This window comes from Nycticebus coucang, chromosome 18 (genome assembly GCF_027406575.1).
Source record: "Nycticebus coucang isolate mNycCou1 chromosome 18, mNycCou1.pri, whole genome shotgun sequence".
Taxonomy (NCBI): Eukaryota; Metazoa; Chordata; class Mammalia; order Primates; family Lorisidae; genus Nycticebus; species Nycticebus coucang.
Window position 1 is genome coordinate 18485148 of NC_069797.1, and position 19526 is coordinate 18504673.

The following is a 19526-nucleotide window of genomic DNA, read 5'->3' on the forward strand; positions in this document are numbered from 1 at the left end:
CAGCGAAACTAATGAAAAGTAGCAATTCCGTTAGTAAAAGGCTTCAAGGGCCCGGCACGATGGCTCAGGCCTGTAACCCGGAGCTGCCCGGAGCCCCGCGCAAGCGCAGCCAGGCTGCCCAGCACAACCCGCCCAGCCCGCACCGGACCAGGGGCCACCTACCGCGCGCGGGGCCCTCGCCTGCGCGCTCCCCGACTATCCGCCAGGCCACCGCGTTACCATCGAGCGGAGCGGAAAGAGCGGCTCCTCACGACTTCCGGAGGAAGCGGACAGTGCCGGAAGTTACTGGCGGGTCGAGGGAGGCGCGGTCTCTGAAGTTCATGGCGCGGCTGTTGCTAGTACGCGGCCCATTTATGCGGCCTCTGGGTGGCCGACTTTGGCGTCTCTTGCCTCGTGGACTCGGGCTTTGGGGCTCGGCCGAAGGATCCGCGAGAGTGTTGCTGAGGCAGTTCTGCGCGCGGCAAGAGGAGGTGTGGCGGGCCTCGGGGCTCGCTGGCAGGTGCCTGGGAAGCCAACCCCTGAGCACTGCGGTGCCACCAACCCCCGGGTCCTCGGGGCCCGAGCAGCAGGGCCGCAGAGACCCCACGCGCCCCTCGAAGCCCGGGGTGAGTGCGTACCTGGAGCTCTTCCAGTGCTTGTCACGCTGTGGGCTCGCCCGTTGGTCATAACCTGAGAATTCTAGGGCCTGACCTAGAATCGCCCGTAGTGCCACCTGAGTCATAAAATCTCATCCTGCGTTTCCCTGGCCTTGCCAGTAGTCCCAGTCCTTAAGAGAGAACCTACAGTCTCTCTATGTGATTAGGTAAATACCCAGCCTTGGATTTTATGTTAGCTTTTTCACCAGAAAAATAAAAATGAGTTTCAGGTTTTCTGAACCTTGTTTACCGTGATCATGGAATCAGAACACGTTTTTAATTTCTGTCACTTAACCGCCTTCAGATATAACGTCTGTACGTTGAAATTGAAACAAAAAGTGGATCTTAGTTACATACTGATAAGTCTTTTGCTTGGGGTTCCTCAGGAGTTCTAGTTCTGACCCCCAAAGAACTTCAGAGCCAGTACCCTCCAGCCATAATTAAGAGAAGTGGGCTTTTGGAGCTGGGGGAAAGCTAATGAGTTGGGCCTAGATGGTCAACACCTTCCTTTTTCAGGGACTTGAAAAAGTACAAAGAAATACTGGATGTATCTTACAAGAAGCCCCACTTTTAGACGTTTTTCCTATTTTGAGTTTGTTAATTCTGGAAGCCAGAGTTATTTTATTTATATTCTCAATACCAGCTCAAGCAGGTAATAGGTTTTTAAATCAGCAGTTGTGGCCAAGGACACACGTGGTAACAGTCTTGGTACAGGAACTTCATTGGGTGTTTTTGTCACATGAACGGAGTCTGAACTTAGGAACTTTCCCCTGAAAATGAGTGTCTTTGTAATAGTCTGTCTTCAGTTCCCAGTCTGTATTCATCCACAGTAACTTTCATTGTTTTCTTATCCAAGAAATTTTTTGTACATTTAATAAGATCATCACCTGTGTGTACACATTAAAAACTACTATTAGTAAGTTCAGTATGGTTAAATGTTTGTTTCTTACTAGGGTTTTATTTTTGAAATCTCTGTCCCAGTAGCCTGTTTCCTGGAAGTCTTTAGCAGTCACATTTGCTATTGGAGGAGCTTTATTGGCTGGAATGAAGTATTTCAAGAAAGAAAAGGAAGAAAGTAAGTAGATGTCATGGTCAGTTCTGAATAAAGTCCTTCCTGGCTATGGACTAGCATGTTTTTGTTGTTCTTAAACTTTTTATTTTGAAATAATTTTTGATTTATGGAAGAGTTGCAGAGATGGCCTTAGAGGTCCCATGTACCTTTCACCCAGCTTCTCCTGAAGGAAGGTGCTAACCTTACTTTACCATGGCACATTTATCAAATTAAGATGGTTAACTACACAGTTTATTTGTATTTCATCTGTTTTTCCATCAACATCTTTTGTCTGTTCCAAGATCCGCTCTAGGATGCCACTGCCTAACAATATTAACAAGACTTACTGTGGGCAGATTAGCATGTGGGAAAGATGAAGTGAGGAGGGTACAAAGATGACTAAGATACAGTCCAGCCCTTGAGGTGCACATGACAGAGAAAGACACAGAGTAAAGGATTTCACTAGTAAAGGCCAGAGGGAAACTTAGGATGCTCTTTGAGCCAAAGGAGGACCTAACATTGGGATTTGAGAAGGCTTCCTTCTCAAATGAGGCATGGGGAGATGGGGGAGGGGGGTGATGAGGCATGGGGATGAGGCATGGGGAACAGTGTGAGTGGATACAGCAAACCACTGGGTATCGGCAGAGGAAGAGGCCAGAGGCTGACCATGAGTGAGGGAGAGAGAGTGAGCCTGGTTAGGGAACAGCAAGAACTACTCTTGATTAGAATCTTGAAACATTAAAAAATTCTTCATAAGAACTTTCTATTTTAGTGAAGATTCTAGGACTTTCAAGATTTGGCTTAGGAATGTTAGCTTTCTTTCTTTCTTTTTTTAGAGACAGTCTTACTTTGTCGCCCTCAGTAGAGTGCCGTGTCATCACAGCTCAGCAACCTCCAGCTCTTGGGCTTTGGTGATTCTCAGCCTCAGCCTCCCTAGTAGCTGAGACCACAAGCACCTGCCACAATGCGTGGCTATTTGTTGTTGCAGTTTGTCAGGGGCCAGGTTTGAACCCGCCACCCTTGTATATGGGGCTGGCACCCTACTTACTGAGCCACAGGCGCCGCCCAGCAATGTTAGATAGATCTTTAAAGGATTGCTTAAGTCTTTTTATTCTTGACTTTAGAGTTCTTTTGATGTTATTATGCAGAGGGTAGTGTTTAAATCTAGAAGTGAGAATTTATAGACTTTGGCATATAACTTAGCAATATAAATTCCATACTGATACATATGGCAATATTTTATGTTCTAATAAGCAATAAGTTCCTTTAGTTTTACAAAGAAACGAAAGTGGAGTGATAGGAAAGTAATGAAGACAAAATTCTAGAGTATGTGTTTTCTTTGATTTTAATTTGGAATTTCAAATACTATGTTAACATTTGTTTTATTTTAAAAGAATGTGTTATGAGGCCAAGCATGGTGGTTCATGCCTGGAATCCCAACACTTTAAGAGGCCAAGGTGAGAGGATAGCTTGCAACCAGGAGTTCCAAAGATGCCTTGGTAACACAGTGAAACCCTGTGTATACAAAAAAAATTTTAAAAAGTAGCTGGGCATGGTGGCCCGCACCTGTAACGTTAGCTATTTGGTAGGGTTGCTTGAGCCCAGGAGATTGAAGATGCTATGAGCTATGATTCGGCCACTGCACTCCAGCCTGGGTGACAAAACAAGAGAGACCATGTCTCTTAAGGAAAAAAAATTATCATGAGATAATCTTAAAAGTGTTCCTAAATAATTTGAGGGTATTTGCTGTTATGATGCCTCATCATTTCCATATACATAGTTATGTATTTCCTATAAACAAGGACATTGTTCAGCCTTCTACAATATAAGCATCAAAATCAGAAAATTCATATTGATATGTTAATTACTTTTCAATCTTTAGTAATTGTCAAGTTTTATATACAGTTCGCTCTTCAAGTTTTGCTACTTGATGTTCTTTACAGAAAAGGATCCAATTCAAAACCACCCTTTGTTCCTGTTTGTTGTCTCTTTAGCCTCCTTCGGTTTGTACCTGTTTCCTGGGCTTTCACTGATTTTCATGACCTTGGTGACTTTGAAGGTTACAGGCCACTTATTTTGTAGAGTGTCCCTTACTTTGCCTTTGTCTGATGTTTCTCTGTGATTAGCTTTAGGTTATAGACCTTTAGCAGAGATACCATAAGAGCGCTGCAGTTTTCTCATTATAGTGTCAGCTAGCTCATTACTGATAATATTCAGGGTGGTCACTTGATTAAGGTGGTGTCTAGGCGGCGCCTGTGGCTCAGTGAGTAGGGCGCCGGCCCCATATGCCGAGGGTGGCGGGTTCAAACCCAGCCCCGGCCAAACTGCAACAAAAAAAAAATAGCCGGGCGTTGTGGCGGGCGCCTGTAGTCCCAGCTGCTCGGGAGGCTGAGGCAAGAGAATCGCGTAAGCCCAAGAGTTAGAGGTTGCTGTGAGCCGTGTGACACCACGGCACTCTACCCGAGGGCGGTATAGTGAGACTCTGTCTCTACAAAAAAAAAAAAAAAAAGGTGGTGTCTAATAGGTTTTTCTACTGAAAAGTTACTCCTTTGTGTAAGTAATAGATATTTTGTAATGTGTTTTTACATATTCTGTTCCCCATCAAACTGTTTTATCTTTGGACTCATTACTTCCTACGTATTCATTGAATTTTAGTCCATTCTCTTTATTTTGACATTTAAATCCTCTCAGATTGACCACTGGGAGTCCCTTCCAGGAAGTTTCAGTGTCTTTTTGACATCTCAAATGTTGTGTGAGTTCTCCTGCTGCTGCTGGATGCTCCAGGCTCATCTTGTACTTTCTGTACAGCCCCTTGTTTACCCCTTTCTCCAAAAAGCTGTTTCCTTTTGATAAAAAATGGTATTTAGAAATCAGATTTGGGGCTCATTGCTCTTGGGGTGTGTCTGCTCCTGGGTCCTTTCAGTGGACAAAGATATGAAATAGATGTATACATTTATGTCTGTTATTTTGTGTGTGTTTGTTTTCTTTCCATATAGAAATCACAAGCTCACACTAGTACCTCTACTGTCTTTGTAGTACTTTAGAGTTCCTTCTAGTTTTCTTGGTCTCCATTGTCGACTCTCTCTCTCTCTTGTTTTTTTTTTTTTTTTTGTAACTCTCTTGTCTTGAATATATTTACTTATTTCATCAATTCCCTGTGTACAACTAAGGTCCCATCCCCACTGCTCCCTCCCCACGCGGCTCCCGTCCTCTGTGTGCTCAGCCTGAGACTCCCTATGCCAGGCTCCCACCTGGGTTCAGACCTTCTGCTCTAGGATACCATGTCCCTTTTCCACCCTCAGCATGGACACATTTCTTTGTTGAGTATTGCTCCCAGAGAGGAAGAAATATTTTACTTCTTTCTTTTTCTTACAGTGTTTTTTAATTTGATTTTGTTTCATTGTTTTATGCTTACTTTTCTGAAAAGATTTTTTGAGCTTCTTGAAAAGTGAAACTATGTCTTCCACATTTTGTTCCCTCATAATCCTTATATGCTGTCCATGTATCAGGCCTTTTACTCTGGTTAGACTGACCTTTTTTTGGTGTATCTGTTTATATCTCTTTTAAGAGCTGGAAAAGGCACGGCAGCGAAGCATCGGAAAGCCTTTACTTGGGGGCCCATTTTCCCTCACAACTCATACAGGAGAACCTACAACGGATAAGGACTACCTGGGACAGTGGGTACTGATTTATTTTGGTTTCACTCATTGCCCTGATATCTGTCCAGAAGAACTAGAAAAAATGATTCAAGTCGTAGATGAAATAGGTAAGAAGCCATCACTAACTATTCAAAGTATATGTTTTCTTAATGTTACTACATATTTTCACATCTCATATTTCTGTTGGGTGGGGTGTTATAATTATTTGGTTTGCAAGAGCATACGCATTCAGCATTTGGCCTGTTTGTGTTTTGATTACTGAGACTGTATTCTCCGCTAAAGGAAATTTGTTTTGATGTTTAATGTTAAATCACTCAAAAATGTTGATGTGGTTTGAGTCTCACTTAACTCTGCTTTTGCATCCCTTCCTGTCCTGTAGCCTTTCATCACAGACACTGGCATTGCGTTTTTCCCCAATGACTGTGATGGTTAGTCAAGGAAATCTGTAGAAATGGTCCGCAGTCAGCGGCATTTTATTAGTATCAATAAGAAGACAGGGTGCCTCCTCCCTAATGAAGTGTTTCAGGATTTTCGTTTCTTATTAATAGTGTACCTTGCCTTTGTGATATGGTAGGAGAGAAAAACTGGCAACATTGGATTGGATTGGGATGTGAGATCCCCACATGATATGATGTGGGGTAGCAACATTTCAGTACTGGTGCAGGTATTAGACAGGATATGTATCTGATTTCCCCACAGATAGTATTCCTATGGATCTGCTCCTCCTAGCGGCCATCCTGTCCCCTTCCCTGTGTTTTCCACCCGAATATTAAGATGTCCCTCTGTTTCCTTAAAACCTCCCTGTAGCTCTTAATATACTCTTCTGTTTTGGGTGGTTTCCTTTGTCTTTTTCCTTAAGACAAAAAGGAACTGACTGATTGGAACTTCCTTTCAGATGATATTCCATCTCTGCCAAATTTAACTCCACTTTTCATCACCATTGACCCAGAGAGGGACACAAAAGAAGCCATCGCAAATTACGTGAAAGGTATGTCTTCTTATTAATTCTTTACACCTATTTAATTCTTACAATTTTTGAAATATCAGTTCATTTGTACCCTGCAATGCCTTGTAAAGCAGGACAAATGGTGTTGTAACCAGTTTTACAGGCAGATGAAAAGATAAAGTTCAGAATTGTTACTGTGGCTAGTCAGAACATAACTAAGAAATACAGAACAGATGAAAATTCTCCATTATAACATACAAGTCATGTCTTTCTATGACTACTAGTAGAAATCTGGAGGGAATGCTTTCTAATTATTTAAATCACATTCTTAATGTAGTTTTAAGAAAATACTTGTAGTTCTGAGATACACTAAGGTTTAAAAGTATCATGAAGTAAGTACTATAGTTTTTTATTGCATCAGATGAGAAAATTTGCTTTGCAGTTAAGTTCATACCAGGTCAAAAACATCTATGTTTTACTTTCCAGCAAATAATCTCAATACAGATACCAGATGCTATTCTTAACTTCTGATAAAGGGCTAGATAGCTAATACTTATCATTCCAAAATAGCAGTTATTTAAAAGTTCAGGGCTAAGAGTAAATCATTCATAGCATCTATCTGCTGTTAAGTTTTTGGAATCTATGTAACCAAGCTGGTAAAAGTCACTTAAAACAACAGGATTTATAAGACTACTGAAATGATAGTTCAACATTTGACAGAAGTTCCTTCCTCCAAAGGTATAGAAGCCTATTTTTATTTCTCATTGAAAACAAAAATTGTTTGGGTTCTGAACAGGCAGGATAGCTTGCCTTTGTTATCTACTCTGTGAATAAACGAAGAGAAAGGTGAATGAAACTTGACACAGCTGTGCATCCGAACTTTTTTTTAAAAAGTTGCTGAATTGCTGAATTTGAAGTATTTTTCTAAATGCCAACTTTAATTTTTTTTTTTTTTTTTTTTGTAGAGACAGAGTCTCACTGTACTGCCCTTGGGTAGAGTGCCGTGGCGTCACACGGCTCACAGCAACCTCTAACTCTTGGGCTTACGCGATTCTCTTGCCTCAGCCTCCCAAGTAGCTGGGACTACAGGCACCCGCCACAATGCCCGGCTATTTTTTTTTGTTGTTGTTGCAGTTTGGCCGGGGCTGGGTTTGAACCCGCCACCCTCGGCATATGGGGCTGGCACCCTACTCACTGAGCCATAGGTGCCGCCCCCAACTTTAATTATTTTTAAATCCTTCCAAAATACAACTAATAATGATTATATCTTCAATCACTGTATGCAAGTGGTGTTGAAGGATATTACCAGGAGGGGCTGGGTGCGGTAGCTCATGCCTCTAATCCCAGCACTTCGGAGGCCAAGGCGGGTGGATCGCCTGCGCTCACAGGTTTGAGACCAGCCTGAGCTAGAAGGAGGCCTTGGTCTCTAAAAATAGCCAGGCATTGTGGCAGGCACCTGTAGTTCCAGCTACTTGGGAGGCTGAAGCAAGAGAATCGCTTAAGCCCAAGAGTTTGAGGTTGAGGAGAGCTTTGATGCTGCGGCACTCTACTGAGGGTAGAGTGAGACTCTGATTCAAAAAAAAAAAGAATATTACCATGAGGTTTTGGTATTTCAGTTAGGTATAGAAACTCAAATATCTACTCATTTGGGAATATTATGGTTTGGTCAATAAATAATAAAAATAATTGCCATTGTAACACATTTTTAAATTGAAGATTGTGTATAAGCCACTGAGTTCATTGGTAAATGGCTATGCTATTGCCCAAGTTGTTGACAAACCTGCAAACTGTAGACATAATTTCTGCTTAAATATATATATAATAGCTACCAAACTTTAAGAAGAAATGGAAACCTTTGTAACCTTAGGTTAAGGTTAACCTTAACCTTAGGTTAAGCAAAGATTTCTTATATACCAAACCAAGAGACCTATGTATCAGAGACCAAATTGATACATTTGGACTTTATTAAAAATTGAAAACTGGTCTTTGAAGGGCTCTGTTAAGAGATGGAAATGACAGGTGGCGCCTGTGGCTCAGTGAGTAGGGTGCCAGCCCCATATACCAAGGGTGGCAGGTTCAAACCTGGCCCCGGCCAAACTGTAACAACAACAACAACAACAACAAAAAGAGATTGAAATGACAAAGCCATACACTAGCCACTAGCAGAGAACGTTTGCAAATCATATACCTAACTTATACCTAGAGTATAAATTATATATATAGATACAGGTAGATATATATACACACACATAGATTCTGAAACAAAGTACCCCATAAGAAATGGGCAGAAGATGTGAACACTATTATAGCCATACAGATGGCAAATAAGACCATGAAAAGATGATTAACATTAATAGTCATTATGAAAAGGAATATTAAAACTATAATGAGGGCGGCGCCTGTGGCTCAGTCTGTAGGGCACCGGCCCCATATACCGAGGGTGACGGGTTCGGACCCAGCCCCGGCCAAACTGCAACCAGAAAATAGCCGGGCGTTGTGGCAGGCGCCTGTGGTCCCGGCTGCTTGGGAGGCTGAGGCAAGAGAATCACTGAAGCCCAGGAGTTGGAGGTTGCTGTGAGCTGGGTGAGGCCACGGCACCTCTACTGAGGGCCATAAAGTGAGACTCTGTCTCTAAAAAAAAAAAAAAAAAAGAAACTATAATGAGAGAATCACTAAACACCTATTAGAGTGGCTAACATTAAAAAGAGTGATTATACAAAGTGTGGTGAGGATGGGAGGAGCTGGAACTCTCATATTCTGCTGGTTGGGACACAAAAAATGTACAGCCACTTTGGGAACCAGTTAGTCAACGTCTTAAGCATATACCTACCATATGATCTAGCAGTACAGTCCTAGGTGTTTATTCAAAAGAAATGAAAGCATGTATCTACACAAAATCTTTTATGTGAATGCTCTTAGCAGCTTTATTTGTAATATCCAATAAGTGGAAAATAACCCAAGTGTCCCATCATTGGACATATTTACAGCCAACTATTTACCAACAGATACAAAGGACATAATGCTGGGAAAAGGACAGTCTCTTCGGTAATTGGCACTGGGAGATGTGTATATCCATATGCAGAAGAATTGAGATCAGACCCTTATCTCTTACTGTGAACAAAAGTCAGTTCAAAATTCATTAAAGCCGTAAGTGTAAAACCTGAAACTATTAGAAGAAAACGGGAAATGCCTTAAAAGTACAGGTGTCTTAGGTCGAAGTCGACAAATGGTTTTATATAAAACTAAAAAGCTTCTGCACAGTAAAACAGTCAACAGAATGAAGAAACAGCCTGCAGAACGGGAGACTTGCAAACTATTCATCTGATAAATGATAATAGGGATTTATATACAGAATGTGAGGTTAGTCAGTTAAGTTCACCAAGTCATCCTAGAAAAAGTGCCACACACTTCATTGCTGAGTATCACTCCATTCCCCTTCGAAGTACTTGGTTAAGGCTGCTAGATTGTCCTGCTAGATGGCAGTGATACTCAGCAGCCAAGTAGGTAGCATATTTCTAGGATGAGTTTGTGAACTTAATCGTCAAACCTAGTATGATGCAGCCCTCATGGCCAGTCCAGGAAAAGAACAAGTTCCAGACTTGCTCTGGAGGGTGGACTAGGTGCTGGTGTCAGTGCATAGCTTCTCAAGGGGTATACCTGGAAGGTGACCGTAGTGATACTCAGCAGTGAGGTTTGCAGCACTTTTTCTAGGATGAGTTTGTGCACTTAATTGACCTCATATATAAGGAACTCATACTTCTCAACAGCAAAACTGAAATATTTCTCAAAAGAAGGCATTCGGTGGCCAAAAGATAAGAAAAAGTGTTTGAAATCTCTAGTCAGAGTAATGTAAGTCAAAAGAGGGCTAAGAAGCCCAAAGGAGCTGAGAAAGTTAGCCAGGGCTTTGGGTTTGGCTGAGGTGTTTGGGGCTGTGTCCTGAGGCCAAGGAGGCCTTGGACATTTTCTTTTTAACATGGTAGTGCAGTGTGTCAGTAAAAATTTGCTGCAAGGAATAGAAATAAGCTCAAAGTTGCCTAAGTGAAAGGATGGAATTATAAGTATTCACAGGGATTTGATGACTTTTAAGGGCAGCACGAGTTTTCAGGAAAAGCCTGGATTCGTGGTCTGGAGGAAAGCCAAGAGTCAATCTCTGTTGTGGATCTGCTTCATTATTTTCTCTTTCTCTGTTTGCAGCTTTAATTTCTTCTCTAAAAACAGGCAAATTATGGTTCTATCTGGAGGACATTATGCTAAGTGAAATTAGCCAGGCAGAGAAAGAGAAATACAACACGATTTCACTTATTTACTTATTCCTTCTTTATTATACTGTCGGTGGGAATGTAAATTAGTGCTGCCATAATGGAGAACAGTATAGAAGTTCTTTAGTGTATCTCAGAACTACATGTATTTTTTTGAACTAAATTAATTAAAATTATGCTCTCAAATAATTTGAAAGTATTCTCTGCAGATCTTTCCTGGATTACATTAAAGGACTTACATGTTACAAAAGAGAATTTTCATTTGTTCTATAGGAATTCTTTTTCTTTGCATGGTGGCTCATGCCTATAACCCCAGCACTTGGTAGGCTGAGGTGGGTGGATTGCCTGAGTTCAGAAGTTCAAGACCAGCCTGAGCAAGAGCGAGACCCCTCTCTTAAAAATAGCTGGGCGTTGTGGCGGGCACCTCCCAGCTATGCGAGGCTGAGGCAAGAGGGATCGCTTGAACCCAAGAGTTTGATGTTGCCAAACCTCAAACTGTGAGCTGTGACACCATGGCACTCTACCAAGGGTGACAAAGTGAGACTCTGTTTCAAAAAAAAAAAAAGAATTCTTTTCCTTTGAATCATGAAGAAATGTCTGGAGACTCATTACAGGAAGAAAGGGGAAATAGAACTACTCTATTGGCTACATTATCAGCTACAGCTGATGTTTTCTGAAGTAGACATTTTTGTTTTACTGGGCTTCTTACTTTTGACTGTTTTTCTCATTTTTCATTTAGAATTTTCTCCCAAACTGATTGGCTTGACTGGCACAAAAGAAGAAATTGATCAGGTGGCCCGTGCGTATAGGGTGTATTATAGCCCTGGTCCAAAGGATGAAGATGATGATTACATTGTAAGTAAATGCTCAGGTTTTAACCCATGCCCAGCTCCCAGATCCCAAATATTCATAGAGCTTTAAGTGACTGACTTGTCTTCTGAGATGAAAGAAAACCTAAGATTATTATAAATTCCTTATGAATTTAGGGTATTTGAAAGGGTAATGGAAGCATATTTTTTTAATTTATGTTCACTGTTCTCATAATTGCCTGTTTTTCTCTTCTGGTGACATATAACATTATAGGGCAACATAAAATCAGATACTTGGTACTATGCTGGAAATAAAGAGGAGCCATCATTGGTGGGCAAGGCTTATTTTAGTTTAAAAACATCGTATTGGTTCTTTCTGTGTCCCTAGTGAAGAGATAAAAGAAATTGCTCTTTTTTTTTGAGACAGTTTCTCACTCTTGTCTCCCTAGCTAGAGTGCTGTGGCATCATAGCACACAGCAACCTCAAACTCTTAGGCTCAAGTGATCCTCTTGTCTCAGCCTCCCGAGTAGCTGGGATTATAGGCACCTGTCACAATGCCCAGCTAGTTTTTCTGTTTTTAGTAGCGATGGCATGTTGCTCTTGCTCAGATTGGTCTTGAACTCTTGAGCTCAAGCAATTCACCTGCCTCAGCCTCCCATAAGTGCTAGCATTACAGGTGTGAGCCATTGCCCCCAGCTAGAAATTTCTCCTTTTGAGAAGCAGTTTTAGGCCATAAGGAACTGCAATTTTGGAGGGAATAAGAATTCTGAAAAGCAAGAGAAAAGATGAAAGCTATTGGAAGATAGACTTTCTGTATTTCATACCAGTTATATGCTTTATGCAATTGGGTGTTTAATATATGCTTTTTAATGATAAGAAAAGGGAATTCTGTTAAGTTGTGCGTCTGTAGCTTTATGTTAAAGAGCTGTCTTCACATTCATCAGTACTGCCTCAGAAGTCTTAGGGTAATGCCCAAGTGACTGTGTTTGCTTTCTTAACATTGGTTTTGCAGTAAAGTACCAACAAAGAGCATAAACACCACCCCTGTCCACTCAGTTTCTTCCCAATTTAGATATTTTTTTCTTATCAGATGAAGAGTTCACATTGTATCTTAGTATAATTTCAGGTTTTTTCCCCTCAGTTATCATATCTGGTTTTTCTTTAATATTGTTTGGGCCAAGCCTCCAGGAGAGGCTTTCCAGCTGCAGAGCTGGTTTTGTGAAAAGAAAGAGGTTCAGGGCCCCGAATCACTATCACTAATACACTAGCTCTCCATGGCCTGTTCCAAGTGTGATGTGCAGAGGCGACATCTCACTACGGTGCTTGTCTCTACATTCCACTGTGATTTCTCCGTCACCTTTGAACCTGGAGATAGTATGTGTCTCTATAGCCTGTGGTGTAAACTGAAAGCAGGCTTCTGTCTCTTTTGCCTTAATTCAGCCCACACAGTGATCTTACCTTCTAGTCTGGTGTCTCAAAGAGTTAGGGGAATTTAGAGTCACTGGGAAAAAAGACAAGAGGAAAACAAACATTTTTCCTCTAAAGCAAATAGAGGGACTGTCCTTTAGTTTTTTCTTAAACATAAGCAGCCTGAGCAGGGTGAGGGAAAACCAAGGGCACAGTGGCCAAGAGAGGAAGCAAGGAAAAAGAACTTTTCATACTTCTTTCCTTTTACTATAGAGAGTTGTATTAACTGGTTTTGAATTTAACTGATGATGACCTAATCAGTCTGACTTCCAACATTAAATGAATTTTATTAAATTATTTAAATGTATATATTCCTTTTTTTTTTTTTTTTTTGCCCGGGGCTAGGTTTGAACCTGCCACCTCCGGCATATGGGACCAGCGCCCTACTCCTTGAACCACAGGCACCGCCCCTAAATGTATATATTCCTAAACTAGGTAACACTCCCTAGTCTTTACCCATGAAGTTAAGAAATTTTACAAATAAAACCAACAGCCTATAAAACTTCAATTTTAAGACAAAATTAGTTAAAGTGAAGAGACATTTTGCTGAAGCCAAAGTGCTGCTCACAAGAGTGGGGCTTGGCCCAACTGTAGTCAGCTGCCCTGTGTTTTTCTACTTAAAATTCTTTGAAACCTTTGATTGTGTAGCCTGCCTTGACTGGTTGGTGTTTACTCGGCAGGAATGTGTCATGTTCCTATTAATTGCCTATAACCAAAGGTGCACAGCTTCTCAAAAACAAACGCACTTGTAGTCACTGAAATTTATACTCATAATGCAGATAATCCAGAATAGTAGGATAGTAATTTTTTTAATCTGACGAATTAAAATGCAAATATATAAATCTTATGGAAACTTCTTGGATGTTATAGAATATACGCTAGGCCCCGTTTTGAGAAATGCCATAAGAATTTGACCTTTTGGTAAGTATCCATGAGCAGTTCATTGCTGTACATTTGTGGAATCAACCAATAGGGGGCGACACTCTCTAGCTTCTTAGGTTTTTCTTTAGCATGATTTCAGTCCCTTGAGGTCACAGATTTTCATCTGCAAGATGGTTTGGAAAACTTCATTTAAGGACATGCAAAGATTTAAGGACATGCAAAGAGTGAGAGAGTGCTTTAAAGGTTTCTTGTGAGATATAATGGATTGAGTTTTTCTAAATCTCAAAGAGCAGAAAGAAAAGGTAAACTTCTGCCTTTTGAATGGAATCTTTAGACTGATAATGTACATAAACTGGGTATGCCAAACATTTGGAATTCCATAGAAAGCTAAATTTGCCCATTATTGCATTATACTGTATGTATAAGATTATATTATTAAGTATTAATTAGAAAATACTCCTGAAAAAAGAACACAAATGGCTTTAACCTAATAAGAGAAGTTCAGTTTCATAATAAAGGAATTGTGGCTTATATAATGAGATGCCATTTTTCACCTACTAGTTTAGCAGTTGTCAGCAATGTCAAAATTGGAAAAACAGGAGATATACCGTTGGAGTGAATTTAGAACAACAGATATTTCCATGCATTGTTGATAAGAATTAAACTGTTACATATACCCTCTGCTGAGAGCCATTTGGCAGTAACTCTAAGCATTTACAGTGAAATGCTTTTTAGGTCAGAAATTTTACTTTTTGGAGTTTGTCCTACAGTTATACTCTAAAGTATTGTTTGTAACGAGAAAAGACTGGAAACCAACAAACCGTTTTTTAAAGAAACTATGTACTGATTTAGAAAAATGTCCAATATGTTGTTAACTGAGAAAACAAGTACTGTATAGTGTATTGCTACTTGTGTGTGAAAAGAAGTGGGCGGTGGAGGATATGTACATACAATAGTGAGTGCAGAGAAGTTCTCTGGAGGAATAGAGAAGGAACTGTTGGCAGTGGTGGTCCTTCTAGGAGAACTGAGGGACTCTGGGGGTCCAGAATGGAAGGAAGCCTTTCCTTGTACATGTTTACTAAATATTTTTTACATGTATGTATTATCTTTTCACAAAATAAAAACATACTAAAAAAAAAAATACACATTTAGAAAAACTCAGTTGCTCTCCAGTATAGTTAGAAATAATGGCAACATGGTGATGAAAGATTGTAGACTTTGAAATTAGACCCATTTTAGGTTTTAAGGTTAGGTCTGATACTTAACTAATTGTATAACTTGCTCTCTAGCCTGTTATATTATTTTTCCAGGAGGAGCATACCTGACTGGTGGGATAAGGTGACTCACTAAAGAACCTGTCAATAAACACTAGTTTCCTTTTCCTATTCTAGGAAGTACTAGTGTTTGGAAGATTGGTATATTAGAATAAATGTCAGGTTGCTCTGCCCACAACCCAAATGAGTATTGAGAAGTAACCACTGACAAGTTTGACAGATATAGATAGAACAATATTTTTATTGTGTACTAGAAAGTAATTTATATTAAGAACACTCAGAATATAATTCCACACACTATAATTCTATTTCTTAAGGGAGAGAGAATAGAAAAAAGAAAATTGAAAAAGGAGAAAAAAGGTATAAGCTACAGTGTAAGGCTTGAAGAGAGAACTGGAGACTTCATTCTGATTTATCACGTGGAGAAACGTAGACCCCCTCTGTTGCTCTTATAGTAAGTTATTTCATGACACATGAAATCCCCAGCTGTTTGAGCTCTTATGTACATTCTTTCCTTATTTGGGTAGGCAAGAGGCTCTCTCCATTTGCTATCCCCCTTATGAATATATGTGCATAAAAAAGTAACCACCTCACAGACATAGAATGTGTGCTGGGGTATATTTGGGGCAGTATCTCCAGTTTGGTATGTCTGATCATCTGTCTTTCTTTTGTCTTGCCAAGCAGTAATCAAGCCTGCAATAAATTACAAAGACTCGCAGTGACAAATCTGCTTATTTAAAATTGGATTTTGTGGAAGCATCTAGCTAAAAAAATTGATGACTATTCTAAATTTAAGTTCAAGCTGGGAAGATTTTAAAAACTTTGCTGGGAAAATGGATGATGCATTTAAGATTACTCCTTGGGGCAGAGCATTTACGGCCTCTGAGGATTTGCTTTCTGGGTGCTTTGCTTTAGTTAGGATTGTTCACCGTAGTGTATCAAAGTCTCCTAGGGGAAAAGCATGTCTTTTCCAGTTTTTTGTTTCTGTTACTAATAAGGACTAGTGTATTAGGATTTATAGATTATTTAATTAAACCAGTGGTTAGTTTTCTGAGTTCTTCACATAAAACATGGTAAGCAGAATTTAGGCACTAATGAAAGACAACCAGTTCTCCCTGAAACTTAAAGGAATAAACCTAAGAACTACTAAAGAAGATAATTTTTCAGCAGCACTTTTAATTCTATGTGATATCTCTTTGTAATACTGTTAAGAGATCAGATAAGATATTTTACTCAAAATGAAATTATTTTCAAACATGCATTGCTATTCCTCAAGCACTGACTATTTTATGAAGTCCTGCAGCCACCATTTCTTAGAACGTGGATTCTTTTCTCAAGAGAGTGTGTAGATGAGTATGTTAACAGAATTCCAAGGTCTAGCTAATGTTATATGCAATAGCCAGTGCAAATTTCTAGATCACAAAAGATTTTAGTCCATCACTGCGAATGTGCTGTATCAAGCTTAGGCCCATTCCATAAATAATAGATACTACAAAGGTTATTTAAGCATTAATGTAAACTCTTATCCTACAGCATTTATTCAGTAAATTATGCAGCTTATTTTGGTTAATCTTTTTGTTACACCTCCCCCTTTTCTCTGCAGGTGGATCATACAATAATAATGTACTTGATTGGACCAGATGGTGTGTTTCTAGATTATTTTGGCCAGAACAAGAAGAATGGAGAAATAGCTGGTTTAATTGCCACACACATGAGGGAACACAGGAAAAAGAGCTAGCCAAACCAGCACTGCAGGATGCAATATTCTCTTGCTGAAGAGGAAGGAAGCTTTGTCTCCCATAGGAGCCAACATATATATGCAACCTACAGGATGACCTTAGTACTATGAAAACATCTCCATTTTGGATGAGATGTTACCCTTGGGTTGAGCCAAAATAGATTCTTGGAAATGTAAAGATTATAACCTGAAGTCTTCCAAGCAGCTTTGGTAAGACCAGAAGACCAGATTAAAGTGCAGCCAGTGAAGAGCGGACCTTGCGGAAGGCATAGCGGGGAGCGGCACAGCCTTTTCCCCTGGTGAACAGGCCCCCAGACAGCTTCCCTGCCTCTCCAGTGTGTTGGACCCCTGCTCATACAGGATACAGGTGATGGGACTGAATTGTGCAGAAAAGAATGTAATTCCCATAGTGCTTTAGCTTTCCTCCTCTTGAATTCATTACTCTTAAGTTCCTGGTGGCTGATAACAGTCAAGTTACAATGGGTTCTCTGCTGTTCAGAGTTAATCTTTATACTTGAAAGTTTAAGTTTCGTCTTCCTTGTTCATGAATATCATTGTCAGGTTTGCCTTTCATGCCCCGTCAGCAGGTACTGATTTGATTAATGAAGGGGAAATCTATTTGGAGAAAACCTTTAGTCCACTTTCAGTAGGGGGTCTTCATTATATAAGTTTTAAGTAAATGTGCCTGATTTTCAGTGACCAACCAAATGGAAATAGAAAGATACTGATTATAAGTGTGATACAGAGTATTTTTTTGCATATAGGAGATTGCACTGTGTGTAAAATAAAGGTGTATTTGGTTTTGTAACTCAAGCAAGCATGGGCGTTCTTACGGGTGAAGTGGGCACACAGACAGCACACAGCTCTCTGGGCAGAGAACTCAGATTCCGGGGGTGGGAAGGTGGGTGCTTGTTGAAATGCAGGTTCCCAGACCCAGAGCTGAATTCATTGAGTCTGGGGTAGGATGTAGAGACTGCATTCAGAACAGATATCCCAGGTGACTCAGATGCTGGTGGTTTTGGAACTATGCCTTAAGAAAGTATTTTGGGGTAAAATAGCGTGTCAGCCAAAAAACTGTTGACTGATAGAATGAATTTTGACCTGTGTTCCTAAATTTAACTGCCCTGGATATCAGGGCTTGATTATATCACCTTTTCCACCTGAAATTGCTGTCCTCGGGCAAGGTTCTCTGAAAATTTTTCAGCAAATCCTAAGATGCAGCAAGTGTAATGCCTAGTCAGAGGATTCGTTTTACGCATCAGTTGTTTTTACATGCATATGAGATCTTTTGGTTTTTAAATTTTCAATACTTACGTTAAACCTAATGTAAGTATTTATATCAAAGTAAAAGTATGAGAAAAAGAAGTTAGAGGCTAAATTATGTCTCCCAAAATTCACGTGCTGAATTTCCATTCCTGTTACTAATATCAGGACTAAATATTATATTAGGACTTATAGATTATTTAATTAAACCAGTGGTTAGTTTTCTGGTTTCTTCTCATAAAAAGTGGTAAGCAGAATTTAGGCAGTAATGAATCATTTCAATACTTCAGAATGTGACTGTATTTTGAGATAGAATCATTAAAGAAGTGATTAAAATAATGCTGTTAGCTACATCCTAATCCAGGATGGCTGGTGTTCTTAAAACAGGTTAGACCTGTGTTTGCACAGTGAGAAGGCCATGTGAAGGCGGAAGGCAGCCCTCTACTAACCCAGGGGAGAGGTCTCCACAGGAAACTGACTCTGCTGATACCCTGATTTGGTTTTCTGTTTTGATTTTTATTGGTTTGTTTGTTTGTTTTTCTTTTTTGAGATATAGATAGCTCTGTTGCCTGAGCTAGAGTGCAGTGGCATCATCATAGCTTATTACAACCTCCAACTTTGGGCTCAAGCAATCCTGCCTCAGCCTCCTGAGTAGCTATGACTGCAGGCAAACCCACTGTGCCCAGCTAATTTTTTTATTTTTGTAGAGATGGGGTCTCACTGTGTTGCATAGGCTAGTCTCCAGCTCCTCACCTCAAGTGATCCTCCTACCTGGGTTTCCAAAGTGCTGGGATTTCAGGCATGAGCCACCACACCCACTTTGACACATGGATTTTGGCCTTCTACACTCCAGAACGGTGGGAGAAAATAAACGTCTTGTTTAAGCCACTTTATCTGTGATGTTTTGTTAAAGTAGCCCTAGCAAACTGATACAATAGTCTGTTCCTTAATAAACAACTGCAAGATTGAGTTTATGTAAACTGCTCAGAAGCAGTTGGTTTGGAATTGGAATAACTTTTTTAGGAATCTTGTCAAGAAAGTGAGGAACTCGAGGCTGCAGTGAGCTACGATCAGATCACTACACTCCATCCTGGGCCACAGGGAAAGAAAAAAAGCAAAGAAGTTACTACTAGGCTGGTTTTATTTGATAAGAAATTAAGTATCTGCAATGTCAAACATTTAAAAATGGCTGTTTTAAGGCACCACACATTTGTGTGGCTCTTGCAGCAAGTGGACCTCATTCTCAGCTGTTGCAAGTTAGAGCCAGTGTAGTGACGCCGAGAGGGAACAGCAGCTTTTGAAGAAACTTTTTAGTTGCTCTTCATTCCTATGTCAAATTTAAGGCTTAAAGTGAGGATATTAGAATCAGGGAAAGGGGCTTCAGAGATGATGTCTTCCAAATCTCCCTAATCTATGCACATGAAAGGACCATCCTAGAGAATTAAGGTATAAAACTTAGGTCCCAATTTCTGGTTACTTTCCTGCGTGTTCCCCCGCTGTGGTGCACATTTGGTGACCATGTGAATCCAGCCAGAACTGGGG

The 19526-nt window shown here is 40.2% G+C and overlaps 1 protein-coding gene across 1 annotated transcript; it reads left to right on the forward strand.

The window, feature by feature from the left end:
• Positions 1 to 287: 287 nt before the first annotated feature.
• On the forward strand, positions 288 to 18881 carry LOC128570450 (protein SCO1 homolog, mitochondrial). Its single transcript, XM_053569612.1, has 6 exons — positions 288 to 605; positions 1620 to 1710; positions 5255 to 5452; positions 6241 to 6333; positions 11290 to 11405; positions 16587 to 18881. Exons 1-6 carry the CDS (start codon positions 321 to 323, stop codon positions 16719 to 16721), a joined length of 918 nt encoding a protein of 305 aa, XP_053425587.1. The 5' UTR covers positions 288 to 320; the 3' UTR covers positions 16722 to 18881.
• Positions 18882 to 19526: the final 645 nt, after the last annotated feature.